Source organism: Medicago sativa, chromosome 7 (genome assembly GCF_051527215.1).
Source record: "Medicago sativa cultivar Bolivia chromosome 7, Bolivia_mono, whole genome shotgun sequence".
Taxonomy (NCBI): domain Eukaryota; kingdom Viridiplantae; phylum Streptophyta; class Magnoliopsida; order Fabales; family Fabaceae; genus Medicago; species Medicago sativa.
The window spans coordinates 103843377-103862315 of NC_140755.1; the positions used below are offsets into that span (position 1 = coordinate 103843377).

The following is an 18939-nucleotide window of genomic DNA, read 5'->3' on the forward strand; positions in this document are numbered from 1 at the left end:
TGGAGATCCAAACCATGGAAGCGCAGTTTCCAATAAACTTTCAATCCTTCATAGCATCTTTCCTTCCTCTATCAGCTGTTTCAAACACAGTCTAAATGAAATCATTTCCACCTCCTTGACGGTTACACTTTCTATGAATTTGTAACTGTCGAGTCTACTTGTGCCTTACAACGGCTCTGCAAACACCCACCTCTACTCTCTATGTGAACCCCTATTCTGATCTCATATTGACTTGAGCGTCGGAATGTCTGCAGATACACACCATTCCACTGTTCCAGTTATCAACTAACACATTCAACCATCATACAAACATACAAAAATGCACTTGTAGTCATCTTCTGATCGGTTACGATCAAGTGTATATTACACATTGTTTACCAAATTTGTAACAACGGACCAACAATTACGCATATAGTTTACTAAATCTATAATAAAAAAGGATTGTCCACAAATTCTTTTTAATTGATAATAATGAAACTCATATTCCACTTGACTTTTGTTTAAATATCCTTGTTGACTTGAAGAACTTGTTGATTGGCAAGCTCTTAAAGCATTATTTAGCAATGAGATATGGCAAGATATCATGAGCTTCTGAACCTATCTACCTAAACTTTAGTTTTCCATTAAATTTATGCAGGCCTACAAGTTTTAGTGAAATCCATTTGAATTTGAAGAAAATGTGGAGAAAATAGTGTATTTAGAGTATATTAGAGAATATGTTGGTCTTCAAAACCTTTTACACATTAAAAGTTTTCTGTTAAGCTGAGAAGTTGAAAAAGGTTAAACTCAAATATTTTGCAAATATAGGATATCTAACAAATTACTACAAAAATCCAAACCAATAATACATGGAGAATGGAGTGAGGCTTGACAGAAAAAAGGTTTTAGACTTTGGATTATGGCTGAGCCTCCCATCAAAACCATATGGAATTTATGTACTTTTGCATTAGTCATCATCTCACTCTCACCATTACGAAGCAAACTTACAATGTTTCATACGCCAAAGGAAAAAGGCAATAAAGCATTCAACGAAATGTCTGTTTCTGACCATTAACCATAAAAACGACAACCTTGCCACCTCCAACTTTTCATAGCACATATCAATCTCTTCAAAAACGGATATAAAATAATATAATTTGTTGTGCTTAATCATAGGTTAGAGTCTAAAAAGCTAGAAATATCTTGCCAAGTGCGCATATATATAAAAAAATGTCATCATAAAAAAAAGTAAGAAAAAAAAAAGGTAAAAAAATCAGAAACAGTCTTAGCAAAACGTGGCTCAAGATTTTGTACACCTGTTACAAATGTCCATTGTGGATTCCAAAGGACCAATTCAATTCAATTTAGTTTTGATTTGAAATAAAATAATTCAATAAACCAATCCTATTTATTTATTAATTGAATCTTGCCAGATAATTAATTAATTAATTTAATTAAGTTAATGTGAATCTGAAAGGTCACATGGACATGTTGCTAGGCTGGACCCCTAACAGAAGACGCGTAGATCAATTCTTTGTGAAACACGTGCACGGCTATAGTGACGTTGGAATATTATCGCCAGCTCAACAACCACCACACCACACACCGTATATACGCCGTATGTATACGGTCAATCCGACATACTACACGTGTATAATGACGTGGACACCCCCTCGCGCTCCTTTCTTCTTCACCATCCCTCCTTCACCTTTTCTTTTCTCTGTTTCAAAGCTTAGTTAGATATAGAGAGAGAAAAAAAACTCTTTCTCTTTCCCTCATTTTTTTCTAGAGAGAGAAAATGCTGAATTCTACTACTTAACCTTAACTCCTTCTCCGAAATTCAACTTTTTTTTTTTCTTGTTTGTTTTTAATTCTGTTAGGTAAGTAGAATTCTGTTACTTATTTAGTTTAAAGATTTAATTTCGATGTTTTTAATGTTTTGTGTCTGAGGAAAATTGAATGATGTGTTAGTTTGAAGTTTCAAAGAACAATTCTAATTGTCTTGTTCAGTTTATGTTTTTTTATTCTACTTTTTTTTTTTAGTTAAACAAGCAAAAAGGTTTGAATTTAGGTGTTTTGGATCTTAATTTGCATCTAATTAAGGTTTTTGTGTTGTTGATTTTCAAGAAATTAGTTGAAACTGGATCAGGATTATAATTCATGAGTTTCATCACTTTTTTCATACTCCCTCCGTTCCTTTTTAAGTGTCTCTTTTGGAGAAATTTTTTGTTTCTATTTAACTGTCACTTTCAAAGTTCAATGCATCATTAAATGTTGTTTTACCAATATTATCCTTTGTTATTTATTGGGGAGAGAGAAATATATGAAATGAGATGTTAAATTAATAAGGTCATTATAGTAAAAGTATGACTTATTGCATCAAAAGTAAAAACAATTATTGATTGTCTTGGCTTAGGTAAAATTTCAAAAAGTGACAATTAAAAAGGAACGGAGGTAGTAATTCTTATCACCATTCCTTGACCCCATGTGAAAGTGAAAAAATGTTTGGTATGCGAGGGTATTTTTGTCATTTAAATCTCCGCAATTCTTTGTTCGGGGTAGATTTGATTTGGTGTGCCTCGTTGTCAATGTCTCTCTTTCTATCCGGCTTGTGGTATTGTGAAAAGACTGAATTGACCCTCCACTAGTGTGTCTTAGACTCACTCTATCGTTTCATTATTTTTCCATTTCCCTTGAATTGAATTATCTTTAGCTTACCAATAATATTAAACTTTGATGGAAGGTATTTGTGAAATCACACTTTCTGTGAATCAAGGAAATCATATAAACTTTTCAAGTGTTAGCCTTCTCATTAGTGGTTTCTCTGACATGTAAATCTGAAATTTAGTTTACTGAGGGGTGCAAAATAATTCACCTAGAAACTTGTTGAATACTACTCCCTCCGTCGTTATATGTAAGCACCGGAAAGGGTGCTTACATATAGGGACGGAGGGAGTACTATCTTCTAAAAGTTATGCTTCAGATAGAAAACAAAAAGATGACTCGTGCAATTTTTCATCAAGGAAATTCTAATTAATATATATATATTTGTATGAATCTATGATGCTAGCTTAAGAAGTCAACCGGGAGGTTACTTTGCAAACTTTTTTTTTGTGGTTCAATTTCAAATTAAATATGTATACTGATAAGTAGTTTAATTTCAATACATAGTGAACCGGGTATCCAACTTATATATAAGTTTTCTAGCATGTTGCATTCATAGTCGTTGGAATCATGAATTTGCGATATTTTTTTTAAAGAATTGGCATGGATCCTTCTACAGATTTTGACCAAGTTTTTTCCATTAGGTGCTTGCAATGGGAAATAGTGACCAAGAGAAATCTACCAAGACTGAAAAGCCTTCTTCACCTGTAACAGTGGTGAGCTCTACTAGTCTACTGTTCCTATGTCGTGTGGTTGCATTTATGAAAAAACTTGAATTTTGATGTATTTATGTACTCATCTTTTAATAGGATCAGACCAACCAGACGAATGTTCATGTCTATCCTGATTGGGCAGCCATGCAGGTTACTTGCCTTTTTCCTTTTGAGTTGTTTATCTCTGGTTGCGATCGATGTTTACCTCTAATTAATATCAAATTGAAATTATTCCTTGTATTGCTACCAAGTACTGATTTTGGCACCTAGTTGGGTAATATTTTGCTTTTCCCTGGTTATTTTCTCATTTAACAAAAATATTTACTTTGTCGTATGAAGAGACTGAATTTTTATCCACTTGAAAATGGTTCACTTTATAAATTTTACAAACATAAATGGCCATTAGAAAACTGATAATGATGATCAAAATTGTCTGCTATATCTTCAGGCATATTATGGACCAAGAGTTGCCATGCCACCTTACTACAACTCACCTGTGGCTTCTGGTCACACTCCTCACCCATATATGTGGGGGCCACCACAGGTAATAATAACATAGGCATCAATTGTTATGTTATATAAACATTCTGTGTATACCCTAGATGACATGAATAAGCAACTTGTCAACTTACTTGCAGCATATGATGCCACCTTATGGACATCCTTATGCAGCAATGTATCCACATGGAGGGGTTTATACTCACCCTGCAGTTCCTATTGTAAGCCTACATTCTTACCTTTGATTTTTTAGTTTTTAATTTTAATTTTTGCTACTGAAACTTATGTTAATTGTCTGGACCATGGTTTGGTTCATATTTTACTGAAATTGATCAATACTGACAAAGGTTGTATCTATCTCCTCTGCTATCAATAACCTTTCCACACTATGATTACCTTAATGCATTATACTTGCAATTAATTTTTCTTCATTTATTACGAATGCTTTATTTTTCGGAATTTGCCCCACGATCTTATGAATTCCGTTTTGTAAAATATAGGGTCCACATCCACATAGTCAAGGAATTTCATCTTCACCTGCTGTAAGTTATAATTTTCTGTGATCAGTTCATACTTCAGTTTTTAATTGCTATCAAGTTATGATCAGTTGGAATTGGTACAACTATGCAGACTGGAACTCCTTTAAGCATAGAGACACCTCCCAAATCATCTGGAAATACTGATCAGGGTCTGATGAAGAAATTGAAAGGGTTTGATGGACTTGCAATGTCAATAGGCAATGGTCATGCTGAGAGTGCTGAGCCTGGAGCTGAAAGCAGGCAATCACAGAGGTTCGTTGATGTTCTATTTATACATGAAGTTTTCCAAGAGCATACATACATACATCCTATTTATCTTTCTCTCAGTTGATAAGATTGGTCCATTTGTTTGTTATTGTGGATAACCAAGTAACTTTATGATGATATGAACAGTGTGAATACTGAGGGTTCGAGTGATGGAAGTGACGGCAACACTTCAGGGGTGAGTACTTGGTTGCGACTTCTTTTCGTACACTTTGTTGACCATATGCAACTGTTTCACCTATAGTCTATTTGTTTAAAATGATTTTATAAAATTGAACAATTCAATTAAGATATTTGCCCGTCTTATGATCAGGCTAATCAAACAAGAAGGAAAAGAAGCCGTGAGGGAACACCGACCACTGGTATGACTCTGTTCTTCACCAAGTGTCACATCTTGATGAACAATAGAGTTGTCATGGGATCACAATTATACTTGTGTTATCATCATGATGTCAACCAGTTTATTGAGTAGGGTCTGGATAAGTTGAATGATATTATATCATTGTTGCTCAGTAAGGGGTATATTGCTCAAGTTTTTAACTTTGCAATCAGATTCAGACACGTTGTAGACTCTAAAGAGTGGTCTTTTACCCATATTTCCGACTTCATACCGTATTGATATTGGAGTCTTATGCTAGAAATTATAATTAAATATCATGTACCCAAAATATGGTATTAAAATAATCAGTGTTGATGGATATGTTTTCTCTACTGTTTAAGCAGATGGAGAAGGGAAAACTCATACACAAGGTAGTCAAGTTTCCAAAGAAATCTCAGTTTCTGATAAGATGATGGCAGTTGCCCCTGCTGGTGTCACAGGTCAATTAGTTGGACCTGCAGTTTCTTCAGCGATGACCACCGCGCTGGAGCTGAGAAATTCTTCCAGTGTTCATTCTAAAATAAATCCCACAAGTGCCCCACAACCTTCTGCTGCATTGCCTCCCGAGGCTTGGATACAGGTACGGTAACATATAATTCGTCATAACAGTTTAAATACTCTAGGGTACATTTGAGACACGTGCGAAACAAAATGTGATAATTATGCAGTGTCATCATCCTTTTAATGATTTTAAAATAATTCCTTTTGGTATGTTTGGATTTGTAGAATGAGCGTGAACTGAAGCGTGAGAGGAGGAAACAATCAAATCGAGAATCTGCTAGGAGGTCCAGACTAAGGAAGCAGGTATGATATAAATGTTGGTTTCTTCTGGACACTGTAAGCATTGTATTGCTTCTTTAGTTCACTCAGAATCGTATATTAATCAGGTTCTTCCCATGTCACACACTTGATAAAGATTATACTCAGCATAGGCTTGTGACTAACGTGCTTATTCCCTCCCTTCAGGCTGAGGCCGAAGAACTGGCACGAAAAGTTGAATCCTTGAATGCTGAGAGTGCATCACTTAGATCAGAAATAAATCGACTTGCTGAGAAATCTGAAAGACTGAGGATGGAAAATGTTGCATTAAAGGTACTGTTCACATAATCTTTCATCTGTATGCATACATGTCACTGTGTTATTCTGTGGTGCTGAGTACACTTCATTTTTTTTCGATTCAGGAAAAATTTAAAATTGCTCAACTGGGACAACCGAAAGAGATAATTTTGACCAACATTGACAGCCAGAGGACCGCACCTGTAAGTACAGAAAACTTATTATCAAGAGTTAATAATAATTCGGGAACTGTGGAGGATGAAAATGGTTATTGTGACAACAAACCAAATTCTGGTGCGAAGTTGCACCAACTATTGGATGCAAGTCCTAGAGCTGATGCTGTGGCTGCTGGTTGATACAAAAAACCATGATCATGTAGTTTTGGCATATTACAAACCCAAAACTACTGCTAACAGTTTCTGAGGGGATGGATCAGCTGAATTTTAGTATCTAAATCCATCAAAACCAGAACTAATTCATTGCTTATCATCAGTTACTTAGGAAAGAGAACTATATTCTATTTAGATTTGACAAATATGGATGACTACTAAAGTTTGTATAATCAAGAAAATTAGATATTTTAGTTTAGAGAGGGATGTTGAAACCGTCGCGTAATATATTATGGTGTGTGTATTAATGATTGGTGTGCACCTTATAATGGTATCTGATAAAGTTTTTCTGGCTTTTTCATTCTGTGGCATGTAATTTTCATTGTTTGTCTTTCTTGTATACATTTGGCTTTGGCCTTATATTTGACACAGGAGGGAGTAATGTTTTTTTATGGCAAGGGAGACAAAAAAAAAACAAATGGCACTAAATGATTTGAATTTAAACAATTTATTTTATTGAATTAATTTTGGTTTAAAAGTTGTTAGAACATAAGATTAGCAGTGAACTTAAGACTAAATTTGAAGGTAACGTACAAATTACGCATGAATTTCAGCTCAACTTGAATTATATTTTGAAGACAAAAACATTTGTTGTTAAAAACGAATATTTGAAATTAAAATTATATGCTTTTTCAAATTATTTTTAGCTCTCAAAAAATAAATCTATTAATTTAATGCCAGTGGAATATTCTATTGTGAATTCAATTACCTCTCTCTCTGGCCAACTTCATCGTTATTATTACGGGTAAAAAGTAAGGCCCGCATATACCACACTTTCACTCCATAAATACCTAGGTTATACCCTTTCCGTCACACTCTTCCCCACTTTTCGAGTACAAGCGTAATTATCTCTAATCTACGTGGCCTAAGATCGATGGTTGGAGTCAATGGAGTGTGGCTGATGACGGTGGCTGAGCTCCTCGGTGGGGTGTCTCGCTTGCAAACACTCTTAACACTCAAGTCAGTTTTCAAGTGAGGTGGGTGAGAGGTTTAACGGAATACTATGTACGTGTATATCCTTTTATAGGTAGGATTTTAGAAGAATTGAGTGCACTTGACATGAGAGTGTTTGAACTTTGATGCTTATCGTTGCAGGGCAGATACACTAATGTTGACAGTGCAACTTCTTAACATGCACGTATGTATTAGAGTTATAAAGGTCTGATCTCATATGAGTCCTTAACTGTAAGGTGTTCGAAATTCATCCTCTACAACAATAACTTCTTTTGAGAAACAAAACATACTCAATTTGTTGAACTTAACAGTAAAGTGTTCGAAATTCATTATATCAGTAATGAAGTTTCAAATAAATTAAAAATAAAAAATAGATCATACGAGAATATGATAAAAATGTAACAAAAAAATGTTTATTTGAATCAAAATATGATTTCAAGCCAATTCCTCATACTTAGGTTCATTAATCTCAATGGTTACACAAAAAATAAAGCACAATCCATTGAATTTTTTTAACATTACCTATTGTAGTATTTTTAGTGAATTTCTTTCGGTAAATTCCTAAGTACTTTGAAATTTGGTTGGATACCCGGTATCTCATAGAAAAAATTTGTTAAACTTTTAAATTTATTTTAATGTAAAATATATGACACGCGTACATACTCAACTAAACTTTATGGATATATTGTGTTAACCATTTTTTTGTTGACATCAATTGCTCAGCGTCCTACTTTTTACATCCTAAAGTCAAAAAGTGGAGGCTTTTGCCTCTTTTTACCCTTCGAAATATATAATACAGGATATATATAGGCGGGGGGCGAAGTGTGATAGTTGCTCTTTTGATCCCTCTAAATGCGCAAACGATTCATGAAATAACTTTCGAATGAATTTTTTTGTGTTTTTAAAGGTTTTGGAAGATAACTTTTTAATGTTGTTTTTCAAGATAAAGAGCAAATAGAAAGTGTGTGTGTCAAAAGAGCAACCATCCAGAAGTGTAGGGGATAAGAAATGTTTGGGTCTATTTGTCAAATTCAACATGTGAAACTTCGTAGCGAGTTCAATAGGTCCCGTCCCATTATGATTCCACATTATTCTTGTGATCGGTCATCTGAGTTTCTTTTTCCATGTTTTTTCGTCTAGTTTAGGGTGTTGGAAGATGTTTTTAACTATTCAGAATCTATGATTTGAAATGTTGTAGAGCGCGCGAGAAATAGTAAGATAGATGGAAAAAAAATTATCTTCTTCTTTTGAAATGCTTATTTGAATGCTCTAGTTATGGAGTAAAGATCATCGCATTTGTGTTTTTGTCTCCAATGAATATTTTTAAAATTTTGAATTTTTATAATTTTTTATCATAGATAATGCAGTCAAAGTAGTATATTGACACGTATGCAGAGATTGACTGTGATATATATTTAGAAGCGGAGGACGTATTAAATAATTGAATCTTTTCCTAAATATTTATTGTTTTAAAGTCTCACTCAAAATTTTCGTTAGGCCTCGCGTCATTTTTTTTCTTCATATAATAACTTCATAATATATAGTATAAGAAGTCTCATATTCTTTTACAATTGTTGTTTTTGGAATTTCAGAAAATTGTTTTTGAAAAGATTTTAAGCCATCGAAAATATTGTTGGACTGAGTTGCAAACTATGTCTTTAACTTTTTGTTGGACTGAGTTGCAAACTATGTCTTTAACTTTAAGACATTTTGTGGCACTCTCAACAATTGTGTAAGATAGACAATCAACCACGACGTTTTCATTGTAAAACAACCCAAACAAAAAATATCGACTTCCCACTACACCGTAGTAAAACAACAATTATATTGGTTTTCATGTTAAACATGATATAGTTTTTTTATATATATTTTTAATTTTTTTATATCGGAATTTTAGTATACATACATGTGGTTATCACTTATTGGGTTGATTTTATTTGAAGTAACCAATTTATATGATTAGTTAGTGAATTTATACTTATTCAAGCTAGTTTTTTTTTTTTGCAATTATTTAATATATTTTATCACAATTTTTTATTTGTACAAATTATACTTAAAAATTGAGTATCACTCGGATTTTGACATAGAGAAATGATATTTGTACAACTATTTTTTAACAATTTTTATGACAACTTTCTCTCTCATACTCACATTATGTTTTTATTTTTCACTCGATTGTTTTGGTTTATGTGACAATATATACCTTTTTTTATAAGTTTATGGTTGTCACAAAAGTTGTCACACAAATAATTGTTCAAATAACACACCTTTTTGACAAACTAGCTAGGGATTAAATGAGAGTATCTATAGGCACAAATAATATGATATCGTGCGAGCTTTGTTGGATAAATATGATATTTGTGTCGTTTTATATTTATGCAGGTATGCTTTAAGCTAATTTATTAGTCATCTGCTATAAGTTGTTTTTTGACAAATATCATTTGCTATAAGTTCATCCACTATAAATTAGTTTCTCCGCCATCCTCTATAAACTAATCTTATATAAGCTAATCTGCTATAAACTAACTTATCATATATTCATAATTTGCTTTACCAATCCTCTATAAACTAATCTTATATAAGCTAATCTGCTATAAACTAACTTATCATATATTCATAATTTGCTTTACCAAAGTGACCAAAATACCTATTTATTTTTCTTGTGGATATCCGTTAAAGTAATCTTCCCGTATTTGTAGTAGATTTGTATTCACATATGCTGGTGGAACGGTTTTTTTTCCATCCCTTTAACCAACCGTCATCCCATACCTAACACTGTTCACCAAAGTGAATCAAAATACCCGTTTATTTTTGTTGTGGATAAGTACTCGTCCCATATCGGTAGTAGATTTTGTTCTAAGATACTAATGGTATGGGTTTTTTTGCCATCCCTTTAACCGGCCATCATCCCATACCTAACTTTTTTTTTTGGCTTTTGTACCGGTTTCCGACCCACCAAAGGTGGGCGACTAATCCGGCTCGTGTGTAGAGGCATGCGCACTGGCCAAACGTTGTTCCCCCTAGGAATCGAACCCGGTATTCCCCGGGTACGTCCTTGGAAGGAGCTCCTTGCCACTGGAGCCCAAGCAACTTGGTTCTCCCATACCTAACGTTGTTCACCATAGTAGTAATACTAAAAAAACGACTTTGGGTAATCTAAGGTCGTATTTATTTAAATTTTGGTAGACTACAAAATCCTATCCAGATGAACATTGGTATTCAAATAAGCAATCACCATCAATACAAAATAAAAATAAGTTGTCACGCCAAACAAGTCCCCAAGTCCCAAACTTTTGTCTATCTCAATAATAGTAGCAATGAATATTTTTTTTTTGAAGAAAAGTAGTAATGAATATTAAAAAAGTGGCAAGTGTTTCCCATCATTGAGAAAAGAAAAAGAAGACAAATTTTAAAGATAAGCCCGCAATTTGAGTGACAAATCCATTTTCCACAACTCATTAGAAAAAAAAGCAAAAAAACCTCAACAAATATGCATGTCCTTAAATTAGTGTGATTGTGATGTGATGATATCTTTGTGTTCAACTATCAAAATTGTTTTGAGCTCATTTTTATTTTGAAAAATGGATGAAATTTATGGTGCGCTTTGTATCAAATAGAAGGTAAATATTTTACTTTCAAAATTCATTCCTCCTAATTTTTGTGATGAGATAACTATTTTTAAATTAAATGAAATATGATAAGACTTGATTGAAAATAAATTTGTCTATGGTGAAATACTAATTTGCTAGTGCATAGTGTGTGTATTGGTAAAGAAGTCTGGCGGATAGAAATTCACCGGTTAAGTTAAACATGGTAAAATTAACCATATTAATTTAATAATATACCCCCTAAAAAATAATTTAATGTAATAGTTAAGATTGATTTTTTTTTTCATCTCAAAAAAAGAGAAAGATTGAATTTTTTATAGGGAAATGTTAATCAGTGCTCCCGGGGCACTAGTTAAGTCCTTTAAAAGGTAACTTGTCATGAAAATACGTGTAATCAGTGCATTGGAAATCGAAATGTTTGACTTTTTAATAAAATAGTTTCTTCTTTTGGGATCCTCAAAGAGTGCCCCGGGGACACTCGTTAACAAGACATTTTTTTTATCATTAAATCCATGAATATTTTTGAAATATGGATCAATAGTTCACCTTGTTAACCTTCCCCTATATTTTAACATCAAAAGTTTGATTTCAAATAACGTTACTCTTTAATTTTAAGGAGAATGTTAACCAGTGCCCCGGGGCATTGGTTAAGCACCAAATAAAGTAAGTTTTTATTAAAAAGTAATGTAATTATTACTTAATAAAAGGTGACATTTTATATTGTCAAGCCAGAAAATTCTATTTATCTTGCTTACTAAAGCTTGTCAGGTCAAGCTAACCCAAACCCTAAAATTAACCTAGCATTTTCCCGCTCATTCTAAAGCATTTATGTCCAGGTTTGACTTCCTCACCCTTAATACACGCCATAAAGTCATTTCATTACAGTTTGTAGTAACTGCCATTTATAACACGATTGCATATTATTTTAATTTTTGAAATAGAGTAACACACGATTGCATATTAATTGCCATCCCAAATTTGAAATGTGAATTAGGTACATTGGACATAGAATAACACACGATCCCATTAGAAAAAAAAACACGGCTGAAAAATTAGAACCGTGAATTAGGTACAACATTGTATAATGGAAATAAAATAACACACAATCAATTGTATATTGATTAGCATTAGAACCACACAATTGAAAATTTCTTTAAAAAAAAAAAGAGGCAACACGGTTGCATATTAAACAAAACAGCACCTTTTGCATGTTAAAAGAAAACCACACGGTTTGCATAATGAAAATAAAATAACATCCAATCAATTGTACATTAACTAGCATTAACTATCGTTTATAACACGATTGCATATTATTTTAATTTTTGAAATAGATTAACACACGATTGCATATTAATTGTCATCCCAAATTTGAAATGTGAATTAGGTACATTGGAAATGGAATAACACACGATCCCATTAAAAAAAAACACGGCTTGAAAATTAGAACCGTGAATTGCGTACAATAGTGTATAATGGAAATAAAATAACACACAATCAATTGTATATTGATTAGCATTAAAACTACACGGTTGAAAATTTCTTTAAAAAAAAAAAGGCCACACGGTTGCATATTAAACAAAACAGCACTTTTTGCATATTAAAAGAAAACCACACGGTTTGCATAATGGAAATAAAATAACACCAATCAATTGTACATTAACTAGCATTAAAACCACACGGTTGAAAATTTCTTTTTAAAAAAAAAGTCACACGGTTGCATATTAAAAAAAACAGCACCGTTTGCAAGTTAAAAAAAAAAACACACGGTTTGCATATTAAAATCAGTCTATAAAATCTGCCTCCTTTCTCCTTCCATTATCCTATCGTTTATTCAAATGAAGGGTCGTGGTATTGAAACTTTGTTGTCCTATCACTGCTTGACAAGTAATACGGTTATTTTTTCTCACAATTACGATGTGTTTTAATATCGTTTCCTATTTTTTAAATCTTTATGATGTTGCGGGTCCTTTGCTCAAAAATCCAGCTTCATCCTTTGAAAGTGCCGTCAACAACTATTGTGTGAAGTTTAGGACATACATAGTCGAGTATGATGTTGAAGAGGTGAAGATGATTTTGTCTGACATGTTTCAAATTTTTTTTTTGTTATCTGTAATGGTTCTAATCGTGTTTGTTGTTGCATCATGGGGATGTTATGCTACCGAACATGTTCGCGAACGACTTTGGGGACAAAGTTCAACGTTTTGCGACTTTGATTGATGCAAAAAGCAATCAGTTCGAGGTGTTGGTTGAAAGAATTTATGGGTCTGTGTTTTTCACCAAGGGATGGAAATCCTTGCGTGATTTTTATGGGATCAGCTTGGGTGCTTGGGTTTCTCTTATATTTGTGGATCAAATGAAGTTCGTGATTAAACTGAAAGATAGGTTTGACAAAGTGATTAAGCCTCCCGTATTTGATCCTCCTATGCATTTTATGATTGACAAAACAAATTTCCAGACAACTTTTGATCCTAATCTCCTCCTTTTCACTCCTTTGATTTCTTATCTTCACGATGTCAACAACTTTCAGATAGAGTTTGTGAAGAAGTTAATTGAATTTGATGTATCCAATGGTTTTTTGGTATGGAAAATGTTTGTTGTGAGAATATTTGTATTTACCAACGCCTGCCTTTTTTTGTTAGGTTGTTGACATGTTGATTTATTTTCCGTGTAAGGTGCTGATTTATGAAGGAGAAATTGCGAAGATGATGGCTATCGGAACTACTTCTATCAAGTTGGTGGATGATTGCGGAAATAGTTGGGGTTGCGTGTTGATTTTTGGATCTACTCCATACCAACACATCATGATTGGTGGGCAGTGGAAGCGCTTTGTCAAGGGTTACTTCAAGAGAATGTTTGAAGATATTAATATCTGATGATGATGGTGAAGACATTCATGTAACGTTTAATGTAGTTTATCGCGAGGTTTTTCGCAATGTGTCCCAAATTGTGTACTTGGAAGGATTGACTGAAATTAAACTTCTTCATTGTTAATTATTTATGGCTGACAATTTTCCCTAGGTTGTGTGCTTTCTGTTATTTAACAAAATTAAAGTTATATTATTCCTATGATTCATAGCTTGGAATGTATCATAAATTTTATACTCTATGTTTTACAGCTTATTGTTATATTTATTATGACTTATTCTACGTGAAAATAAGACTCGTGCGTCAGCACGGGTCATGGTTCTAGTAGATTACTTATCCAGTGCCCCGGGCACCGGTTAACAAAACCCTAATTTTAATCATCTGCAAGATTCTTCCTCAACACAACGTGTGACCGTTGATTCTCTCCTAAATTCTCAACCACCACACTCCAAACCAAAACCAAAAGGTACCTTTCAACCTTAACATGGAACGGTCTATATTTTACTTCTTTTTTTCAAATTTTTCTTATTCAAAATTCTAAATCATTACATTACATTACATTAAACAATGTTTTTTGACGGTTAGTAGTTAGTACATGTGTGTTGTGTTGTACACATGGATTTTCTCGTATCTCCACGTCCTAATCCTTAGATTAGATCTCAACACACAATACAATACAATTTACGAAACCGGTTTTTTCTCCTTATCTTCAGCTTATGTGTTAATCCAATGTTTATCTCATTTTAACACAATATTATCACCTACTACCAATTTTACAAATCTTGGGTTGGTAGAAAGTTTTATACTTTTTTTGATTCATTTGCAAGTTTGGTGTTTGATGAATTAATACATACTTCTAAGAAATTAAATTCAAAGGGTACCTTTCAACTTTATACTTCTTTGTTTCTCACACATCTTACCACTTTTTATCACCCCTTTGGCTTGTTGCAGTTTTTCATTGGATGCTTGAATTTCTGAACACATTTGACAGCAATCATGCATTATCATTCAAGAACTTGTGTCACTTTGCTGTTTCTGTTAGAATTACTGGTTCAAGATTGTTAACGTAAGTACACTGTTTAATTGGTTGATCACATAGGACTATATGAGTTGCTTGTGTAGCAATGTCTTGGGTTGGAGGGATTTTTTTGTCCCAACCCTATAGGAAGAGGTCCTAGTAATCCAGAGTTCAGGCGGACTCGAACTCGGGAGTATGAGGGGATTTTGTTGTAGTATTTGAATTTTATTTCATAAGTTGCATTTTCTTGAAAGAACTACTGTTAGTATAATTTTGTTTCATAATTTATTTTTACAGTTATCTGTCTTGGTTTTATGCATTGTGTAATAATTGTAGAATCTTTCCAAGTTCCTTTAGCATAGAATTGTCTTTTTCTGCTGTAAATCTGACATGTTTCAAGGGACATGTTTCTGTGTGTGCCAGGTTGATTGATATTCAAGTGCCAAATGTTCAAACTTGATGTTTATGTTTTTTGTCTTTCATGGCTTTAAATGAATTTCGGCATACATTTGTAGTTATTTTTTTCAAATTGACTTAGGATACCCTTGATCTGAATCATACTGGTGTGGTGACGATAGATTAGGTGGGTTAATTGGCTATTGAGATTTTGCTTTTGATTGAAAAAGCTAATTCACTTGTTTGTTTCAGTATAGGTGTGGACTGGATCCCTCTTCAATCGGAGGGCATTGGCGTGTAGGGAATTCATTAAGCGTATCAGGGTTTGCTCTGAGAGTAGAGGACTTAAATTATTTCAGATGGGGCATTCGGCAGCTGTCTGGGACTTTAGGGCAGCAACAGAAATGACAAAGGACCAGAATGGAATTAGTCAAGTTGTGCTTCGGACCCCACAAGGCGCTTCGGCAAGGGTGAGGAAAACTTGTCGATTGATGTGCTTGCATCAGTTTTAACTTTTAACATTTATAACTTTAAATATCAATACATGAGAAGGAAATCTTGGTTCATAACGATATTTTTAGTTTGAACATATAATTGAAAGTAGCATTAGGAATTAGGATTAACTGTCTTTTTCTTGAAATTAGGTGAGCTTGAATGGAGCACAGGTCACGTCATGGCGTAATGAGCAGGGGGGAGAACTTCTATTCACAAGCAGCAAGGTGTGTCTTTTAGTTTTCATTACAAAGTATATGTACGTTTAGATGATGACATTGTGGAAATACAGAACTGTGACCAATTTTTCTTTGTAAAGTGGCAAATAGTCATATTTTATTACTTTCTCTTTGCAATTGATTATAGACAACTTCAAAGGCACTAAAAGCAGCACGAGGAGGAATTCCTATATGTTTTCCACAGGTATAATTAATTACTGTTTTGAATGTTCAATCTCAAATCCCAATAAATTTTAACATGCATAACTCATATATCTTAGACCTAAATTTGTATATAATAGTTTGGAAATTGTGGATCGATGGAGCTGCATGGATTTGCAAGAAATAGAATGTGGGCGATTGATGAAAATCCTCCTCCTCTGCCTGCAAACGATTCCAGCGGAAAATCCTTTGTCGACCTGCTACTCAAATCATCTGAAGAAGACATGAAGTGCTGGCCACATAGGTATTATCTTGAACTCCATAAAACCATAGTTCACGAGTTATGATTCACGTCTATTAGCACAGAGTGATAATATCACATGGATAACTACTTTGACTGGTTTCCGTTCTTCTTTTCTACCACTTTGGTTGTTTGAAGCTAACATGTATGTGATATTACTTGTTCCTATGTTTTGGAAGCAAATTTCGAACCACAACAAGCTAACAATTACCTAATTGTACCAGTTTTGAGTTCCGGCTTCGAGTGTCGCTTACAACAAACGGAGACATAACCCTGATATCCCGAGTCAGGAATATCAATGGCAAGCCATTCAGTTTCTCATTCGCATACCACACATACTTGCTGGTTTCTGACATTAGGTATTGGATGATCATTTCCGTTTGTTAGGACAGAAGATGATGTCCAACCATCTTTTTTCTTGTATTGCAAATTGACTGTTGAATTAGTTAGCTCACATGAACAATTATGTACAGTGAGATAAGGATTGAAGGTCTTGAGACGCTTGATTACCTGGACAACCTTTCCCAAAAAGAACGATTTACAGAACAAGGAGATGCGATAACATTTGAGTCCGAGGTAAATTTTGTGAGTTGTATTTATGTTTACAGCATATACATATCTATAGTTCCACAACACAAGTCAAGCTTTTGATTTTCGGTTGAGGTAACTATACATCTGCATTCCTAGCCTATGAATAAAGTGGTTTTCAAAATTGATCCTTTCTTCCGAGCAGGTGGATCGTGTTTATCTTAGCTCTCCAAATATAATTGCAGTTCTAGATCATGAGAGGAAACAAACATATATTATAAAAAAGGAAGGTCTCCCCGATGTTGGTAAGCTATTTACTGTTTAACGGAACACTGTTTTTTTAGTTCATTCAATGCCACCAACAATAATTTTCATAACTTGACATGAAATGTGAAGAAGATTTTTAATTTTTAAAAAAATACAATTTCCTTGACATTGGTGACAACCTTGTTTTTTCTTGAATTGCAGCGGTGTGGAATCCGTGGGAGAAGAAATCAAAGTCGATGACGGACTTTGGTGATGAGGAGTACAAACAGATGCTTTGTGTAGATGCAGCAGTAATAGAGACACCAGTGAACTTGAGGCCTGGAGAGGAATGGACAGGGCGGCTTCAACTCTCGATTGTGCCATCAAGTTTTTGTAGTGAGCGTCTCGGTCTGGACAGAAGTGGTCTTTGAGAGGATGGAATTGTACAAAAGCTCATGTTATCGGAATTTGTGTTGCATTTAGCTATGTAGCATTAAGTTGCTTGTAGTATAAGTTAAATATTAAATAGTAGTGCTTTCTAGGAGTATCAGGTTTTCTGCTGTGTTCTTTTCATGCTACAAATAGTACTTCTAGTTCTAGAAAGAAAAGCCTATGTTTTTGATATTTTGTGAAATTCCTGAGGTAATAAATTAATAATTATATTGGTATACACAAATTCCAAAAACAAAAAAAATTGCAAAACCAAAACGTTTGGTAGGTAGTGTTTGAGAGGTTGAGTTTTGACTTGTGACGTGAAAGCTGGTTTGGAACATTAGATTTAAAATTTAAATGAGTGGTTAAAGAAAGAACGGTGGAGCATTATTTTGGACCTATGGCTATCACAAGAGATAAAAAGACACAAGCAAGCGGTTTTGTTTTTTCTGATCGTAAAAAACAAATAACCAAGTATATAAAACACAGGTAGTTTTTTTTTTTATCGTACATAACAAGTGGCATAAAAAAAAAAAAAACAAAACCTAAGCACTTAGACAAGTGGTACTTAAGAAAGAATTATGAGAGCAACGCACTCGACTGGGTACATTCTCTTTTAATTAGTTGAAATTTAAACTAATTTCACTAAATTTAAAGAATTATGATAGCAACGGACTCTTCTAGTTACTTTTGGAGGGAGGGAGGGAGGCTTGTGGCATTTTAGCTTATTTATTTATTTATTTATATGCTTTCTTTGAAGTTATTTGTATTTAAGTTAATTTTAAGTAGGCTTTTTAGAACTAATATTTTGTGTTCACTAATAAACGAGGCAACTGCTTAGCTAATGGAAGTTTAAGAAACTAATTGTGTAATTGATTTCCAATTTAAGGTGAAGATATGTCAAAACAAAATATTAATTAGAGAATAAATGAGACAACTGCATTTTCAAAATATACCATGATGAAATACAATGTACAAGTTGACATACATGTTATTTATGATACGTACACACTCTTTTTAACACACTTTGATCTCACCGAATTCAAGTGAGATTTAGTAAGACCTACATGAATTTAAAAGAGTACACCACCAATTTGGGTCTTTGTAAATCACTCTCAAATTAGTCCCTAACTCAATCAATATTTCAAAATAGTCTTTGTCTTTGTCAAAGTTTCTCAATTCGATCACTGTCTCTATGTTTTTATCCATGACGAGACGTTTAATTGAAAAACTTTTGA

At 33.6% G+C, this 18939-nt stretch overlaps 3 protein-coding genes across 12 annotated transcripts; all 3 read left to right on the forward strand.

The window, feature by feature from the left end:
- Positions 1-1701: 1701 nt before the first annotated feature.
- On the forward strand, positions 1702-6782 carry LOC146911642 (common plant regulatory factor 1-like). 8 transcript variants are annotated; one of them, XM_085726219.1, is made up of 13 exons: positions 1702-1859; positions 3288-3359; positions 3453-3506; positions 3805-3900; positions 3995-4075; positions 4355-4396; positions 4485-4645; positions 4787-4835; positions 4971-5019; positions 5381-5616; positions 5763-5840; positions 6003-6128; positions 6218-6782. In XM_085726219.1, exons 2-13 carry the CDS (start codon positions 3297-3299, stop codon positions 6446-6448), a joined length of 1266 nt encoding a protein of 421 aa, XP_085582345.1. In that variant the 5' UTR covers positions 1702-1859; positions 3288-3296; the 3' UTR covers positions 6449-6782. The 8 variants fall into 8 exon arrangements, with proteins under 8 accessions (XP_085582345.1, XP_085582350.1, XP_085582353.1 ...); XM_085726224.1 differs by having other exon boundaries at positions 3459-3506; XM_085726221.1 differs by lacking the exon at positions 1702-1859 and adding an exon at positions 2666-3069.
- Positions 6783-13207: 6425 nt separating this feature from the next.
- Positions 13208-13916, forward strand: LOC146911643 (uncharacterized). Its single transcript, XM_085729534.1, has 2 exons — positions 13208-13621; positions 13716-13916. The coding sequence occupies exons 1-2, from the start codon at positions 13208-13210 to the stop codon at positions 13914-13916; spliced, it is 615 nt and encodes a 204-aa protein (XP_085585660.1).
- Positions 13917-14643: 727 nt separating this feature from the next.
- LOC146911644 (putative glucose-6-phosphate 1-epimerase) lies at positions 14644-17983 on the forward strand. Of its 3 annotated transcripts, none has more exons than XM_085726233.1 (10): positions 14644-14785; positions 14860-14974; positions 15575-15792; positions 15967-16041; positions 16181-16237; positions 16335-16498; positions 16720-16854; positions 16969-17071; positions 17229-17328; positions 17492-17983. In XM_085726233.1, the coding sequence occupies exons 3-10, from the start codon at positions 15682-15684 to the stop codon at positions 17698-17700; spliced, it is 954 nt and encodes a 317-aa protein (XP_085582359.1). In that variant the 5' UTR covers positions 14644-14785; positions 14860-14974; positions 15575-15681; the 3' UTR covers positions 17701-17983. The 3 variants fall into 3 exon arrangements, with proteins under 3 accessions (XP_085582359.1, XP_085582357.1, XP_085582356.1); XM_085726231.1 differs by having other exon boundaries at positions 14644-14694; XM_085726230.1 differs by having other exon boundaries at positions 14644-14974.
- The last annotated feature ends 956 nt before the right edge of the window (positions 17984-18939 follow it).

What these genes read in the sequence shown, in the direction of transcription:
- LOC146911642 (XM_085726219.1), top strand. Translation starts at nt 3,297, where the DNA reads ATGGGAAATAGTGACCAAGAGAAATCTACCAAGACTGAAAAGCCTTCT. An exon ending in CTTCTTCACCTGTAACAGTG is followed by an intron (nt 3,360 to 3,452) that starts GTGAGCTCTACT and finishes ATCTTTTAATAG; the next exon opens with GATCAGACCAACCAGACGAA. An exon ending in GAAAGCAGGCAATCACAGAG is followed by an intron (nt 4,646 to 4,786) that starts GTTCGTTGATGT and finishes TGATATGAACAG; the next exon opens with TGTGAATACTGAGGGTTCGA.
- LOC146911644 (XM_085726230.1), top strand. Translation starts at nt 15,682, where the DNA reads ATGGGGCATTCGGCAGCTGTCTGGGACTTTAGGGCAGCAACAGAAATG. An exon ending in ATGAAGTGCTGGCCACATAG is followed by an intron (nt 16,499 to 16,719) that starts GTATTATCTTGA and finishes TAATTGTACCAG; the next exon opens with TTTTGAGTTCCGGCTTCGAG. An exon ending in GGAAGGTCTCCCCGATGTTG is followed by an intron (nt 17,329 to 17,491) that starts GTAAGCTATTTA and finishes CTTGAATTGCAG; the next exon opens with CGGTGTGGAATCCGTGGGAG.
- LOC146911643 (XM_085729534.1), top strand. Translation starts at nt 13,208, where the DNA reads ATGTTCGCGAACGACTTTGGGGACAAAGTTCAACGTTTTGCGACTTTG. An exon ending in ATGTATCCAATGGTTTTTTG is followed by an intron (nt 13,622 to 13,715) that starts GTATGGAAAATG and finishes TTTCCGTGTAAG; the next exon opens with GTGCTGATTTATGAAGGAGA.